Here is a 17839-nt window from a genome sequence, read left to right as displayed (position 1 = left end):
TATTATTATTACTATTATTATTATTATGATTATTATTATTAATCATTATTATTATTATAGTATTATTATTATTTTATTATTACGACCCTTGAGCACCACGGTATACGACCCTTGAGCACCACGGTATACGACCCTTGAGCACCACGGTATACGACCCTTGAGCACCACGGTATACGACCCTTGAGCACCACGGTATACGACCCTTGAGCACCACGGTATACGACCCTTGAGCACCACGGTATACGACCCTTGAGCACCACGGTATACGACCCTTGAGCACCACGGTATACGACCCTTGAGCACCACGGTATACGACCCTTGAGCACCACGGTATACGACCCTTGAGCACCACGGTATACGACCCTTGAGCACCACGGTATACGACCCTTGAGCACCACGGTATACGACCCTTGAGCACCACGGTATACGACCCTTGAGCACCACGGTATACGACCCTTGAGCACCACGGTATACGACCCTTGAGCACCACGGTATACGACCCTTGAGCACCACGGTATACGACCCTTGAGCACCACGGTATACGACCCTTGAGCACCACGGTATACGACCCTTGAGCACCACGGTATACGACCCTTGAGCACCACGGTATACGACCCTTGAGCACCACGGTATACGACCCTTGAGCACCACGGTATACGACCCTTGAGCACCACGGTATACGACCCTTGAGCACCACGGTATACGACCCTTGAGCACCACGGTATACGACCCTTGAGCACCACGGTATACGACCCTTGAGCACCACGGTATACGACCCTTGAGCACCACGGTATACGACCCTTGAGCACCACGGTATACGACCCTTGAGCACCACGGTATACGACCCTTGAGCACCACGGTATACGACCCTTGAGCACCACGGTATACGACCCTTGAGCACCACGGTATACGACCCTTGAGCACCACGGTATACGACCCTTGAGCACCACGGTATACGACCCTTGAGCACCACGGTATACGACCCTTGAGCACCACGGTATACGACCCTTGAGCACCACGGTATACGACCCTTGAGCACCACGGTATACGACCCTTGAGCACCACGGTATACGACCCTTGAGCACCACGGTATACGACCCTTGAGCACCACGGTATACGACCCTTGAGCACCACGGTATACGACCCTTGAGCACCACGGTATACGACCCTTGAGCACCACGGTATACGACCCTTGAGCACCACGGTATACGACCCTTGAGCACCACGGTATACGACCCTTGAGCACCACGGTATACGACCCTTGAGCACCACGGTATACGACCCTTGAGCACCACGGTATACGACCCTTGAGCACCACGGTATACGACCCTTGAGCACCACGGTATACGACCCTTGAGCACCACGGTATACGACCCTTGAGCACCACGGTATACGACCCTTGAGCACCACGGTATACGACCCTTGAGCACCACGGTATACGACCCTTGAGCACCACGGTATACGACCCTTGAGCACCACGGTATACGACCCTTGAGCACCACGGTATACGACCCTTGAGCACCACGGTATACGACCCTTGAGCACCACGGTATACGACCCTTGAGCACCACGGTATACGACCCTTGAGCACCACGGTATACGACCCTTGAGCACCACGGTATACGACCCTTGAGCACCACGGTATACGACCCTTGAGCACCACGGTATACGACCCTTGAGCACCACGGTATACGACCCTTGAGCACCACGGTATACGACCCTTGAGCACCACGGTATACGACCCTTGAGCACCACGGTATACGACCCTTGAGCACCACGGTATACGACCCTTGAGCACCACGGTATACGACCCTTGAGCACCACGGTATACGACCCTTGAGCACCACGGTATACGACCCTTGAGCACCACGGTATACGACCCTTGAGCACCACGGTATACGACCCTTGAGCACCACGGTATACGACCCTTGAGCACCACGGTATACGACCCTTGAGCACCACGGTATACGACCCTTGAGCACCACGGTATACGACCCTTGAGCACCACGGTATACGACCCTTGAGCACCACGGTATACGACCCTTGAGCACCACGGTATACGACCCTTGAGCACCACGGTATACGACCCTTGAGCACCACGGTATACGACCCTTGAGCACCACGGTATACGACCCTTGAGCACCACGGTATACGACCCTTGAGCACCACGGTATACGACCCTTGAGCACCACGGTATACGACCCTTGAGCACCACGGTATACGACCCTTGAGCACCACGGTATACGACCCTTGAGCACCACGGTATACGACCCTTGAGCACCACGGTATACGACCCTTGAGCACCACGGTATACGACCCTTGAGCACCACGGTATACGACCCTTGAGCACCACGGTATACGACCCTTGAGCACCACGGTATACGACCCTTGAGCACCACGGTATACGACCCTTGAGCACCACGGTATACGACCCTTGAGCACCACGGTATACGACCCTTGAGCACCACGGTATACGACCCTTGAGCACCACGGTATACGACCCTTGAGCACCACGGTATACGACCCTTGAGCACCACGGTATACGACCCTTGAGCACCACGGTATACGACCCTTGAGCACCACGGTATACGACCCTTGAGCACCACGGTATACGACCCTTGAGCACCACGGTATACGACCCTTGAGCACCACGGTATACGACCCTTGAGCACCACGGTATACGACCCTTGAGCACCACGGTATACGACCCTTGAGCACCACGGTATACGACCCTTGAGCACCACGGTATACGACCCTTGAGCACCACGGTATACGACCCTTGAGCACCACGGTATACGACCCTTGAGCACCACGGTATACGACCCTTGAGCACCACGGTATACGACCCTTGAGCACCACGGTATACGACCCTTGAGCACCACGGTATACGACCCTTGAGCACCACGGTATACGACCCTTGAGCACCACGGTATACGACCCTTGAGCACCACGGTGTACGACCACTGAGCACGACGGTGTACGACCGTGGAGCAGGACGGTATACGACTACTGAGCACGACGGTGTACGACCCCTGGAGCACGACAGTATACGACCCTTGAGCACCACGGTATACGACCCTTGAGCACCACGGTATACGATCCTTGGGTATGCTGATCTGGCCTTTTCCCTTCAGTCACAGATGTCAGGTCAAAGGCCACCCTTTTTATGACCCCTCGGGGGAAGAGGTGGTCTCCATCATCTTGTGCCAGGAGGTCAGGAGTTCAGGGTTTAAGTCAGTGGCTGAAATGTTAGCGTTTTCAGGGAACCCGGATATATCACGCGAAGCATTCAGTTTGGCCACGTTCGCCAGCCCACAAATACCCATTTGCCCTCTGAAGTACCATTAAAGTGACTGAACACTAAAATACTGGTTTCGATTCCTTATCAAAGTCATCGTTTTTCGTGAGTTAAGTAAACCTGATTTCACAGTTTACGGGATAAGGGGGAAAGACGTGAGAGACTTTTGGATAAAATTCTTTGTATATTTTTATTGCCTTTTAGTTCACATATGTACAGTAAAGATGAACGGACGGGTATCCGCGTGTGGATAATCGTATATAGTTACACTCTGTTGGCTTCAGGGGGATAATGAGGGCGGTTGGAGGGAGGGAAGGCCATGGCTGGGAGGTAAGTAGGTAATGATGGGCCAGAGTGGACATAGGTTCGGGGAGAAGACACAAGGAGGGAAGGAGGGAGAAGGCACCTGGCAGGAGGAGGTGGTGTACAGAGAGGGAGAACGGGGAACGCTTTGGCCAAGGACAATGGGACCCGCCACCGTCAGCCAGTGAGGACTGTCCGTAGTAATACAAGATGTGGTTCATACTTAAATCTAGGTAAAGAGATACGATAGATAACGACGAACGATGTTTCCTTACACATATGACGCATCTTACGTCATGATAATCATGTCAGTTAAACTTATCTAAGCCTCTAGCCTACAGTATTGAGCACGAGACACACACAGAGCCCGGAGAAAATTCCAGCGGTTTTGTATTCCCGCTGGACGAGAGGGTCCACTTGTGCATCCCTCGGAGGTGGCCCGAGAGTTCAGCTCCTATTCCCTCTTTGAGGGTCTCGCCCATCTTTGGGAATCCAGACTATCATTCCTCGGGCAGTGTGCACTCTGGAAACATCTCAGTAGAGAGATGGAAAGGCAGTATATCTATGGCATCGTCAGCATTACACACACAGGTTTAGAGGGAAGCGACAACGGAGACCCTCCTTTGGGGTGGTTTGGCTACCACCGCACTCCACCGGTGGTGTGTGGTTCATCGGCGCTCGGGCTCCAGTCTGGGGACCCAGTCTGGCTGTGGGGCGTTGAGGAGACGCACCACGCTATCGGGGACGGGCAGCCGCTGCCGTCGCTTGCTCGAGAACGCGGCGAAAGGGTTGGGGAGACGGAAGAGTGGGCGTCGGGGCTTCTCCGTCGTAGGGCCGTGCCAGACGTTGACGGGTTTGTTGCGATGCGACTCTGGCAGCACGAGGCCGAAGGGTCTTCCTAGAATGGCGAGGGGAGCGAGGATCGGCTTCGTTAGCTTGAGGGGCTTCTGAGTCGTCGTGGCTGGCTTGTGAGTGCGTACGGGTGGCTGGTACGAGGGACTTGGCTCCGCTGGTGGGGGTTTCGTCGGGGCGTCGTAGGTCATGGGTGGTTGGGGCTTTGTAGGAAGACGGTTTGGCGGAGGGACGACCATACATCGGTCTGAAGTGCTCCGGTTTGGGCTCTTGGACGTTTACGTAGGACGTAGGGGGACGCAAGGGTTTGTAGGAGGGACGAGGCTTGGTCTTGGTCGGAGGTGGTCGGTAAGATGGCCTGTATGAAGGGCTAGGCCGTTGCACTGGTGGAGGGGCGCCGTACATGTTTGTCGGTGTCCGGTGCTGCTTCTAGAATAGGTTCTGCCTCTGGAGCCGGTGCCGGTGCTGCCTCTAGAATAGGTTCTGCCTCTGGAGCCGGTGCCTGTGCTGCCTCTAGAATAGGCTCTCTCTCTGGAGCCGGTGCCGGTGCTGCTTCTAGAATAGGTGCTGCCTCTGGAGCCGGTGCCGGTGCTGCCTCTGGAGCCGGTGCCGGTGCTGCCTCTAGAACAGGTGCTGCTGCTGCTACTGGATCAGGTGGTGGGGCAGGCGCCATGACGGAAACTGGGGCTACCTCCTGCTCCAGCACGGGTGCGGTCTCGGGAACCCGGGGTGGTGCCGTGTCGAGAACTGGCTCAGGTTCGTCGGCTGGAACCGGAGCTGGGTCTGTGACGAGGGCAGGACCTGGGGCCTTGGCATCGACGGTGACGACCTGATCTGACTCCGGGACTTTGACACTGTGAAAAAAAAAAAGAGAGAGAACAAAGTATCAGTTATCAGCGAGTGCGGCACCTTAAAGATATCGGGAGTACATCAGCACCTTTTCTAAATCCAAGAGTTCGATACCACCCTCAAGAGACAGCCCGCTCTCTCACCCGAAGTCCTCCATCGCGGCTTCGATCTCGGCCTGGAGGACGTCTTCCACCGCCTCCTCCAACCCGAGGGGCACCTCCACCGTGGCGGGGGAGAAGGGAACGATGTCTTGGAGGGCGGAGATCTGCACCTCGTCCTCGGGGAGCTGCTGTGCCACCTCCGTCACGTCCTTGCCTAACGCCTCGTCCTCAACTCTCGTAGCCTGTGAGGAGGAGTGGGGGGAAAAGAGGTCTCCTGTGTTAGCCATTCTCAGTACTGTCATATTAGAACCCACTTATGAACTGCACATAAACTCTGTTGGTATACCGCAAGAGTCCGCTGTGTCGAGTGTTTACATCTACTACACAAGGAGGAGCGGGTCGAATTGCATTAGATAGTACTCCGGTACAGGTGGAGTGACCGTCAGATTCTTGTACAGATTAAGGATTCGACTGTATTATATCAATAGGATCAGGGGACGATTTAAGGGGATTCAGTGTATTTCTCAGTCAGCGGTTGTGACGCCGTTTTCATTCACTAATGATAGACACACTGCAAAGTGTTGTGAGTTTCAACTATTATGCCTCTGGGAAGTCGTTAAGAATAGCATGGGGGAGGAAACGATAAGAAAAACCGAACTGGCGTGAGGAATCAGCCACCATCTCTGTCTTCTACCGAAGGTGTTCCACACTTGCTGCCGCTGTTTGGCCCATGCTGGGTGTCTCTACCTGTCCTCACCTGAGGATCGTCGGCGACGAAGAACGTCTCGAGCGCCTCAATGCTGGACGCCGGTATCGCGGGGTCGGCCACGGACACACTCTCATCGATGACTTCGCCGGTCATGTCGTCGTCAGCGATCATTCCAGGCAACAAGGCAAGATCCTGAAAGACAAATGATTTTTTTCTTTTTTTTTTTTTTAAACTTTAAGTGCGAAGGCAAAAGGCCATGCAAGATAGACTCACCTCAGTCACTGTGTCCAGGATCGGGAAGAAGACTTCAGCTTTAAGCTCGATGGCCTAAGTGCCGTGCAGGCTCCAGGTTTCAGTGATCATAAGCTGAAATAAAACTTCTGCCTCTGGTAATGTGGCCATTTCCCTACAAGAATGCATCAGCCTCGGCGTTGTGGTCAAGTAAAGCAGTTTCCTCCTTAAATGGAATTGAGAATGGGGATGATGACATTTGTTTACACATTAGTAACTAATTCATAGAACTCATAGAATATGATATTACGTGACGAATCTAGTTCGTCTGATCCAAGTGAAAATCGTTTTCGTATTGGCACATACTTAAGGCCACATGGTCCACATAGATTCTGCTGTAGTTATGCTTAGACATAGGTGTGAATTTGACTATGATACGAGTTTAATACCTTAAACTGTCTTACCTCTGCGTTCATGGCTGACACTTGGGCAGCAGTCGCCTCAGTGTCTGGAGTTGCGGCGGCTGCTACTTCTTCAGGAACCTTCAGAAGTTCCACCTCCTGTGCCGAGGGGGCAGCCGCGTTCACGTTCTCCTCAGCCTGAGGTGGTACACCCACCTCGTTTTCTACCAGGAGGACGTCATCAGAGACCGTCTGTTCAGTGGCCAGCGAGACTGCCTCAAGAGGTATATCGACTTCTTCCTCCGGTCCAGGTTCGATCTCGGAGACGAGAGTGGCGGGTGGATTTGCACTTCTTGACGCCCCAGTCTTGGGAGGACGTGACGGTGCTGCCGAAGGTGCAGCGGCAGCTAGTCCAGCCATGACAAGTTCCACCTCAGCGTCAGGAGACGTGGGCAGGACCTGCGAGACCTGCGTTTGTGCTACTACGGCTGCGACGCTGACCTCCTCGACCGGGTCAGCAGGAGCTCCTGAATCAGTATCGTCTGAAGTCTGAGATTCAGGACTGGCTACGTCTGATACCTGGGACTCCCTGAGAGCAACGTTGTCTTCAGTGTCCTGAAGCCTTGGTATCTCAGGCGCTGAATCGAGAGCTTCAGGCTCGATTGTTTCAGCTTCAGCAGCAGGAGCTGGGTCAACTGTTTGTACTTCTTCTTGAACTGTGTCGGCATCAGGTGTGCCTGAAAGGACTGGAACAACGGTAGTCTCTTCTGCAGGAGCTAAGGCATCAGGAGACGTTTCTAAGAGAGCTTGTGCTTCCATAGAGCCAAGGTCCGCAACTGGCGGCTCTTCCTTCGGAGACTCTGTATCGGGGGATGACGTGTCTTCGAGAACAGACGCCAAAGACAACTGCGCCGATGCCAGGTCTTTGGGTATTCCTCCCTGGTCTTGCTCTGACACTTCGACGACAACACCTTCTTTACCATCTGCACCAGTGACACTTAACGGAGGACCACCTTGGTCAGTGGTCTTCATTGCGTCGTCAGATGGGGCAGGCTGTTGAACTACCTTACCCAGCATGTCATCCAGAGGAATTCCAATCTGTTCGGCGGCGTCGGCCGCATTTAGAGCGTCCTTGGGAACCTGTGGTTCTGCCGCAACAAGGGTGGTTCCGGCCTCGCCTGCAGTCACAAGTACGTCATCTGGAACCTGAGGAACTGTGGCTGCCGATGGGCTTTCTACTTCACTTTCACGATCAACTGTGTTTTGAGATAATTGAGAAGCGCCAGCCTGGATGGCATCGGGTGTAGCGGCTTCGTTTACCGTACCAGAGACCGCTTCCTCGTCAGCGATGAAGAAAGGGTTGTCTGGTCTAGTTTCCAGGTTGTCTACGGTTTCCACAGCCAAGCTTTCCAGGTTGGGTTCTCGGTTACTGTCGTCGGTTTGGTCATGCAGCACCACGCTGTTACTGGAATCCACAAGTCCGTCGCCAGTGACCGCCGAGGCTATCGGAGACGACCGGACGGGTATGGAATGGGGGACGTCCTCTGACACTGCCCCCGTGAGGTCATCTCGATGCCCCGTCTTCAGCGAGTCATTCGTGGCGTCTCTGGAACTCTCCCCTCCCTCAGGAGATTCACTTGCGACGACTACCTCTGGCGACGCGGGGACGCCGATGGCGGCTCGAGTGTCGTCCCATTGGTGCTGTTGAGCAGCCGCCCCTGCAGCCAGGACGAACAGCAGCGCTAGGGACCCGCCCAGTACCTTCCACCGACTCTCCTGGAAACAGAAAGATCAGCAGTTATGATCCAGGACTCCGAGGGCGGTGTGGTTTCCAGCTCATTCATGTCAAAGTTGCGACTTGCTGGAGACATCTGGAAAAAGGATCGTTCAGTAGTGCGTGGGGCTTGCGTCACGCACGGATCACTCCCTCCCTTACATGGTAAGGCTTGCGTCACGCACGGTTTACCTCCCTCACATGGTGAGTAAGGCTTGCGCCACGCACGGGCCGCCTCCCGCACATGGTGAGGAAGGCTTGCGTCACGCACGGGCCACCTCCCTCACATAGTGAGGAAGGCTTGCGTCACGCACGGGACGCCTCCGTCACATAGTGTTCGAGGCTTATTTCACGCGCGGGTCGCGTCCGTCACCTGACACCCGGCAATAATTCCTGTCATCACAAACACATGCCGCTCCTGACCAAGTCGTTTAGAATTTAGAATTTCGTTGTAGAATCTCACACCCTCCGGTAATTAAGCCTCCCGTATCGTGGTAGATTAACCGCTAAACGAATAATCCATTTTATCGACCCCTTGATGACGGAACATCAGTCCGTTGCTCCTGCCGTTCTCGACATCAAACACGATCTGCAGCTCATGCAAAGATACACAACAGGAATTCAAACAGCAGCAGACCACTGGGGCCCGAGCGAGGTTTTGCGTGACAATGGAGGATAACACAGGCTCACAGATACACTGTGGTGAAAGTAGGAAGCCTTGTAGTGTGTGATGATGATGCTTGGCTATAAGATTCATAATATCCTGTCCATATATATATATATATATATATATATATATATATATATATATATATATATATATATACATATATATATCTTTGCTGCTAGACTTGCTACATGATCGACGCAAAGACCCTTATAGGATTTCTGGAATAGTGATCTTCAGTGTGTTGAAGTTGGCAGATGCTGTCAAGAAAATCACGATGCAAAATATTTGCGTATGGCGACCCCTGAAATACAATGGGAATGTAGGGGTATAACGTAGATAACCCTAGACTCTTCCAGTGTAGGATGGCTTGTGGACTCCATCCAGGTCATCTTAGGTCAGCATGCGACCTCGTTGATAATAGCATGTGGCACAGATAATCTTACACTGTTGTATGAAAACTTTCGCACAGAATAGGCATCAAGGATGTTTGATGTCGCCATGTCCGTTTGATCTGTTAATGGAATTAACGGTGAAGTGAATATATACGTGACGGTTATTGGAGCAAGGGGCGACTATATAGCGGTGAGTGTCGCTAGTTTGTGTATTTTTTAAGGATTCTTTTATTCAGCTGGCGACCATAAGACATGGTCTGCAGTAAGCGATTGTCTCTGCGGGCCCCCACAAGCTTCACAGACGTTTTTAGGAAGCGGTTGCCACCACCCATTGACGAGTAAGTGGCTGAAGGGTAACAGGAGTCTCCGTGCCCAGGACCCGGTGGGTGACAAGAGGGTTTCCCCAGCATGAGTGAAGCGCCCTTGCGCACGGCAGGTTATCACACCCGCTTGACGACTTCGTCCTGTCGCTTTTATGAGCGAGGCTTCCCTCCTCGTACCCATCTCCCTCCCTCCCCCAACACACCCACGCCCGGGATAGTGATACGGGCGTGGTCGAGTGATTCCCACGCCCCTGATAGCGATATGGGCGTGGCCCAGGCTGACTAAGGCTTTCTGTCTGACACAGAGGGGTGGCGTGAGGAGGTACGTGGGTGGGGGCGCCACGCGAAGGTGGGTGGGGTGAGTGGAGCGACATAACCTTCCCTGGTCTGTTAGGGTGGAGGGGAGGTAAGGGGAGATGATGATGATGACGTCACTATCACGGCTGAACGTGAGGAGAAAATGTGCCTCGTCACGTCACCATCGTGAGGCCGACCACCACATGTATCACTTCAGAATCATTATAGAAAAGAAGATATTCTTCCCACCCACACGCTCGTGACTCTCATGCACCACACATCTGGCTCGATCCTCGAACTGTACGTTTTAATATATATATATATATATATATATATATATATATATATATATATATATATATATATATATATATTCCTATGCGTCCACGGGGAAATGAGACACGATAAGTTCCCAAGGGCACTTTCGTGTAATTATCACATCATCAGGGAAGATACAAGGAAGAGATATAACAGTCAGTTGATATACAGCGAAGAGACGTAGCTCTCTCTCTCTCATCGCTCTCTCTCCCTCATCTCTCTCTCTCTCTCTCTACTCTATCTCTCTCTCTCTCTTCTATTATATATATATATATATATATATATATATATATATATAATATATATGTGTGTGTGTGTGTGTGTGTGTGTGTGTGTGTGTGTGTGTGTGTGGCCCCAGGAACCAGTTCGTTGAACTTGTGACAAACATTCCTACTAAACGACTTCCACCGAATGGCAGGCTACAGGCCACCGTCCTGCTCGAGGGGAGAAAGCGACTTTAGAAAATCCTGATGCCTGAAAGGCACAGAGGAAAGAATGTAAAGTCTGGAATGAGAAATAAAAAGAACGGCGAAAAAAAAGAGAGAAAAAAGATAGTGAAGGAAGGGAATGTGAATTAAAACGCATGTGAATAATGCTGGGAAAGATAAGTTATGGATGTTTAATGAAGTAGTAGAAGTGATTAGAAGCAGAGAGAGAGAGAGAGAGAGAGAGAGAGAGAGAGAGAGAGAGAGAGAGAGAGAGAGAGAGAGAGAGAGAGAGAGAGAGACTTAAGCTACCGCCTGCATGTTATGATATCAGAGACGGTAGTGGGACAGACGAATGGAAGAGGGAGGCCTAGAAATGGGAGAGAGATAGGAAGTGACCACAGGAGACCAGGAGGAGGAAGAGAAGGAGAAGGAGGAGCTGAAATAACAGCCAAAGTAAATAAGAATGGGAGAAATCAGGCAGGAAGGGGTAGTGTGTGTGTTTGTGTGGCCAGGAGTGAGAATAATGAGTGAAAGTGAAACACGAGTTGGGTTTACATGGAAAGTGTGTGTGTGTGTGTGTGTATGGCGGTGTAAGGGGACTAGGCGGGTGCCAGATGGCAAGACGAAAGACCCATCAAGTGTCTCGCCAAGCGAAGGGAAAGGGAGGAAAAAGAACACCAGGTATTTCGTTCTATTAGTTTAGCACAGAAAAAAAAGGTAAACATCTTTTTTAGACAAAATTTAAGAAGGATTTTGGAAGGAATGAGGTGTATGTATTAATTTTTGGGGCATCTGGGGAATGGAAAAGGCTTCAGAGGAAAAGAAAGAATGTTGACATTTATGGATTCAGGAAATATATGTATATAATGAGATTAATTGAATTAAGGAATCGAGGCGCGTTGGACTCTCGTATTCACGGAATATTTTGGCGACATTCATTGGATCGCGTGATGGGAGTTGCGCCCGTCCCCGAGTAAACATTAGCTCGAGTGTCACCGTCTGCCCTCTTCTGTCCATTCGTGGAAGGACCAGCGCAACGAGATGGCAGACTGGCTGGGGGGTGTGTTTTGTAAGGCACGTCGGACCACGTCGGGGATGCCCTGAGGGTCGCTGTGCCGCTGATGGCGACTTGTCACTGACGGGAATCGTGTGAGGCACCGGGTTGACCTGGACAGCAGCGTTCGGATGTGACGAGAACAGATGCGAGTGAGGGCGGAGTTCAGAGAGATGGTGGGGGGGGGGACAGCCAAGTGTGTGTCAAGGACTATGAGCCGAGGTGAGTGAAACTTGGTGGCTTTCCTCGATTCATATTAGTGTAACAAAAAGGAAACCATAAAGAGATGTATAACGTGGTATATAGTAAGAGTTAGAATATATATATATATAGTATAGAATGAAGATGCTAAAGAGAAATGTAGTATGAAAAGAAAGACGCTGATATGATATGTCCCGGTTGGGAATACTGCTCATGTGGAGGGTGTGAGTGGAGGGGTTCTATGCGGAAGCCGAGGTGGAAGCGTTTGGTAGCGACTCTTCTCATCTGAAAACTTAACTCTATACAAACGAGTTGGAGGTTTAGTGGAATGCAAGAGAAGTAGAGTGTAAATGTAGTTAGAGTGTGTGTGTGTGTGTGTGTGTGTGTGTGTGTGTGTGTGTGTGTGTGTGTGTGTTTGAATAAGTACACTGGAAATAACCTGAAGATACGGGTGGGTCGAGCTGAAAGGTCCCAGTTGGTAATGCGTGTGGAGTTTGAAATAACAGATACGAGTCTTATAACTGTAATGTTGAGTATTGGACCCTCTTGAGCGGGACTATGCTTGTGTTGTGAACACCCATCTCAAGACAGACCAACCATCTGATAGAGGACATGTAAACTTGATGGCTGAGCAAGACATTTAAGGTCTTCGCCAATACGAGTCATTAGCGACGTATTCTTTACGTGGACACATCACGGAGGACCTCTGCATTCCAGGTAATGAAGAGGTCGTGAGGTTCTATTTGGGTCACGACTGGAAAACTAGACACGTTTAGGAGGAGACGTGAGCGACCTAGAGGCTTGAGTCTCTTGACCGTAAAGCGATTATCACACCAGCTGTCCACCTGCCTCGGCGCCTTCTGTCTGACTGAGAAGGAAGAACCTCTTTCACTTTCTTATTCCACATGAGAGCTAAAGGCACATAGGCCACCTATATACATACTGGAAGTCAACAGAAACAGTGGGTAGGGTTTCGCCCAGGTCTGGACAGCAGCAGAACACGGCCGCCCCCCTCTCTCCTCACCACCTTAACCTCTGAAACGATACAGTATTTGTTTTTTTCGCTAGAGATTTCCACCGCCGAGACTTAAGTCCGGCGAGTGTAGCGTTCGTAGTTACCTTGAGTCTCCGCCAGCAGCCCTCCATATCCCATGGGGGACCGACACACGCGCCCACGACCCCCTTACACACACAACACACACACTGGCTGAGGACGACAGACGCACTGGACGAGCGGAGGACCGGGAGCCTCAGCCGTTACCACCCACCGTTTCCCCAGCGAAAGTGGAGAGAGAAACTGCGGTTTGTGTGTTTTGACGGCGTAATTATGCTAATTATTACATCTCTTTCTGGGATGGGCTGTAACCGCATCACCCGATTTGCCTCCCTTATTCATAATTATTCACCTCGTCCTCTTATTTTTTTTTTATTCTATCTCCGGAGTTCAACACTTCGACAGATACAGTGGTCGTGGATGGTACCCGGCTGTTTCAGGAAACTCTCCTGCCACTTCGTTTCCGTTCAGTCTTCGTCGTACGTGGTTCCTGGCAGTCTGCGGCGTTTCATTGATGGGTATGGCTTCCGTGGCGACGGCTGGTGGCCCAAGGCTTCCCTTGTGGCGCGCAGCGGCGGTGATATGGCCATGGGAACATCACCATGTCAACACTTTGCCATCCCCCGTCAATGACTCTCTCCCAAGTGTCTGACCTACCACGGGCCACCTACCTGACCCACCACGGGCCATCTGCCTGACCCACCACGAGCCATCTACCTGACCCACCACGGGCCACCTACCTGACCCTCCACGGGCCACCTGCCTGACCCACCACAGGCCACCTGCCTGACCCACCACGGGCCATCTGCCTGACCCACCACGGGCCACCTGTCTACCCCTGGCACAATGGCACGTAAGGTCTTAAGGATGACACGGATTGCGGCGGACGGCGTTGGGTTACGTCTGCAGTCACGATTTGAGAAAATAGATAGTAAACAGGTAATTAAGGAATTAAAGTAGATAGTAAATAGGTGATTAAGGAATTAAAGTAGATAGTGAATAGGTAATTAAGGAATTAAAGTAGATAGTAAATAGGTAATTAAGGAATTAAAGTAGATAGTAAATAGGTAATTAAGGAATTACAGTAAATAGTAAATAGGTGATTAAGGAATTAAAGTAGATAGTAAACACGTAGTTAAGGAATTAAAGTAGATAGTGAACAGGTAATTAAAGAAATGAAAGGCACCCTACGATGACGTGTGTGAGACCTGAGGGGACGTATTTGCTGAAGAAAATGGAATATGGCAACCAGAGGGAAGCATGGAGAGTGGTTCGTAGAAACTGGGATGCAGTGCGATAAAGGTAAACACTGGAGCCTGGGGTCCAACAAGTTGGTACAGTAGGAGAGAGAGAGAGAGAGAGAGAGAGAGAGAGAGAGAGAGAGAGAGAGAGAGAGAGAGAGAGAGGGAGGTGTTCATAGGGAAGTATTGGATTATAAGAAACGTTTAGATGATAATGAGAAGAGAATCATTATATCTGAAAGGAGCTGAAAGGAAAAGGAACGCCACTAATGCGATTACTGATATGACACTACATTTGGGCCTTGCACGGAATGCCCAGTTTTCTGTGGGTAGGCGTTAGTTCTGTGTGGGTAGACGTAACCATGTCAGAGGTACGACGTTTCCAAGGGGGGAGAAAAAGTTCGAACGGATCACGAGTTTATATAGAACACCTCATCCTTTTTTTTTTTTTTTTGTCTCAGGGAGAACAAGGATGTACCCACAGTGTGTGTTGAGGGTGGCACCACCGCCTCGCCCCAAGACATGGGAACTACCGGTGAAGGCGGAAGTGTTGGGCCGTTGTGTTAGGGAGAAGAAAGCGACAGGAACCCCTCTCCCCACACACACACTCACACACACTGTGGGCAGACGGCGGGTGTGGTTGTGGTCCCGCTCCTTGCGTAACACCAGTCATTGTGTGTGTGTGTGTGTGTGTGAGAGAGAGAGAGAGAGAGAGAGAGAGAGAGAGAGAGAGAGAGAGAGAGAGAGAGAGAGAGAGAGAGAGATGAGAGGAGAGTACACCTTCGTCTCCTGCAGCGACCCAGCAACAGCTCCCTCCTCGCGTGCAGGTAATGTCGGCAGTCATCACTATGGTGTGTTTGTGTGTGTGTGTGTGTACTGAGCAACGGCGGCGTGGCCCTCTAGTGGTGAGATGTGTCGGCCGCAGCAGCCGTGAATGTTTGGGTGTTTGATCTTACCTTTTTTCCTCCCATTGGCTGCTATACGTTGCTTCACACCGATGGGTCAGCGTGTGTTAATGTTCATACATCGCGTCTGAGCTCACAGCAGGAGGCTGAGTTCCTCCGCCGAGTGTCGTAAGGTCTGTGTAGATTTCTCCTCGGGTCTTCAAGACTTCGATCCTTGAGCTAGCAACAGTAGTAAGAAGAGGTGCGTACAAATCCGTACATAGGTGCACGTATGACCTTTACAAGTTATGTACCTGTTCGGTACATTATGGAACACAAGAGTGATGATCAGTGGTAATCTATGTCTGGATATCCGAAATACAGTACTGCATGATACAGTACTGAATATGGCTGCTGTAGAAAGGTTTAGTAAAAGAAGACGAGGGGAATATTATATAATAATTATTATCGCCTTTGAATTATTGCTAATGTTTAAGAAAGTGTATTGAATTAGTATTGGATTTTTGTAATATTTTTTTCACTAACCTTCTTTTTAAAAGCCTACTCAAACGTCTGGTTATTTTATTTTATCAAAAGATATTTGGTCGTTCAGAATGTCTGGGTTACAGGATTAGGAAACTTTTTAGCTGAGTTTGTGTTCGGTAAAGTTTTCTAAATGAAATTATGGAGCTTAAGAAAACTAAAGGTTTAAGGGTAACTAGTTTATTCTTACACGATCGCTTCGGAGGTGGGGGCGGAAGTAAATGATCACGCTTTCAAGTAATTCTAACATTAAAGGCAATGTGTCTGTAATCTGGAACTTTTTAACACTAAAGGAAATGTTCATGGTGTTACAGATGCTTCTGTATTCCAGTCACGAAATGTAATTGATGGAATAATAAAAGAGAAAACTTGTTCATAAGACCAAGGGTACAAGTTAGAGGGAGGAATGATTGTCACCAACTAATCTCATCAAAAGAAAACTCTGCAGACCAAACCTAATTTTTCTGTCATATATTTTTTTTCATTATCTTTCTGGATGTAAGTTACTTGTCGTAGTGAACAGGTTTAACATGCTACAAAATACCAAAATATAGCCTTCTTTTGAGGACAGTCGTGTCATTGTCGTACCATACCACAGCACCGTCGCAAAACACTGCCGGAGCGACTTTGGCAGTGTTCCTGGGCGTACGTCTCGTCGTGCTCCCTCGTGAGAGACGAGGCGGACGACATTCGATCGGTCATGACACCTCTCATCTCTGCCATTGTTTGTACTGTTGCTGTCCATGCTACTGAGTGTAGCGCAGCCTTGGGGCTGCCGTAGTCCTTAGATAAGGAGCTTGGAGTTATGACACACACACACACACACACACACACACAAATAAAATCTATTATAATACAGATTTAATCATAGTGGCTCCGCCGAAATGTATTATTGCTTCACTCGTACATTATTATCGTACGAGGGAATTTTTACGATTTAGGCGGTCGGTGAACATAACAAGATTTGATGGCCTCCATGACCCTGGCAAGCGATAGGCCTCAATAAAGAGCCAACTTAATTGACCAATTAGTAACGAAAGCCCTTAGGTAGTGACGTATGAGGGGGAGACGCGACGTAACTGCTACAACGATGGGGTTTACCGCAAGCACAGGGAGGGGGGATCCCTCCGTCCTTAAGACGCGGACGATGAGTTGGCAATAGTGAAAGTTGCGGTTGCCGGGCCTCGCCAGATGGATGTTGGTTAGAGGAAATTATATTGTCCAACAGCTGAAGTGGCGTCGTGTGATGAAAGAATGTCCTAATCAGCGGTCGGAGTCGTTCATATATACATATAAACATGAATTATTCAGAAGGATTGGACCAAAAAGGTCTTCAGGGGAAGTATGTTTTAACAACACACTTACCAGTGAAGCTGAACGGTAGCGCCAGGGAAGTTAAATATTCGCACCCTTAAAATCCCCTTCGGCGGTCATTGATGCCTCCCCGCCATCACCTACCCGCCGAACCTTTCCCTGACCAACGAACTGTTGGGAAATGTATTCTTGAGTAATTGGAAGGTTGAGGGGGAGGGGGTGGGGGGTGCAGAGAGGAACAGAGTAGACAGTGGAAGCCAAATTGTCGAGAAACAATAGTTTATATATATATATATATATATATATATATATATATATATATATATATATATATATATATATATATATATATTCTGTAAATTTTCCTGGTATGTGGATGGCTTGCTGGGTACGTATTTCTGGTGCATCCTCCAGCAGCCTGGTTTTGTGTGCGTTGCGACGATGCTTGTTGGTTTACGAAAGAAACTGAATAAACGAGGCTAAGAATTGTGTATTGTGTATATCGACGGGCAAATGGAGCCTCTCTCAGTTCTGCGTTCCATAACGATTCGTTTGTTTATATCTACGTTGTCCCCAGCTTCAGCCATAGTTCTTATGCTAGG

General features: G+C 50.1%; 1 protein-coding gene across 1 annotated transcript; it reads right to left on the bottom strand.

The window, feature by feature from the left end:
- Positions 1-4823: 4823 nt before the first annotated feature.
- On the bottom strand, positions 4824-13438 carry LOC139757701 (uncharacterized). Its single transcript, XM_071678451.1, has 5 exons — positions 13321-13438; positions 6808-8520; positions 6161-6304; positions 5446-5645; positions 4824-5307 (listed from the first exon to the last, which is right to left on the bottom strand). The coding sequence occupies exons 1-5, from the start codon at positions 13345-13347 to the stop codon at positions 4824-4826; spliced, it is 2568 nt and encodes an 855-aa protein (XP_071534552.1). The 5' UTR covers positions 13348-13438.
- Between the last annotated feature and the right edge of the window lie 4401 nt (positions 13439-17839).

This window comes from Panulirus ornatus, chromosome 28 (genome assembly GCF_036320965.1).
Source record: "Panulirus ornatus isolate Po-2019 chromosome 28, ASM3632096v1, whole genome shotgun sequence".
In the NCBI taxonomy this organism is placed as follows: Eukaryota; Metazoa; Arthropoda; class Malacostraca; order Decapoda; family Palinuridae; genus Panulirus; species Panulirus ornatus.
Note: the sequence above shows the minus strand (reverse complement) of the source record. Positions and strands in the feature narration are given on the sequence as shown.

Bases quoted from the DNA above. Each gene is read 5' to 3' on its own strand.
- LOC139757701 (XM_071678451.1), bottom strand. From the start codon at position 13,347: ATGGAGGGCTGCTGGCGGAGACTCAAG. The intron at 5,646-6,160 runs GTGAGGACAGGT...TCCTCCTCACAG, and splicing joins TCGTCGCCGACGATCCTCAG to GCTACGAGAGTTGAGGACGA. The intron at 5,308-5,445 runs GTGAGAGAGCGG...TTTTTTTCACAG, and splicing joins GCCGCGATGGAGGACTTCGG to TGTCAAAGTCCCGGAGTCAG.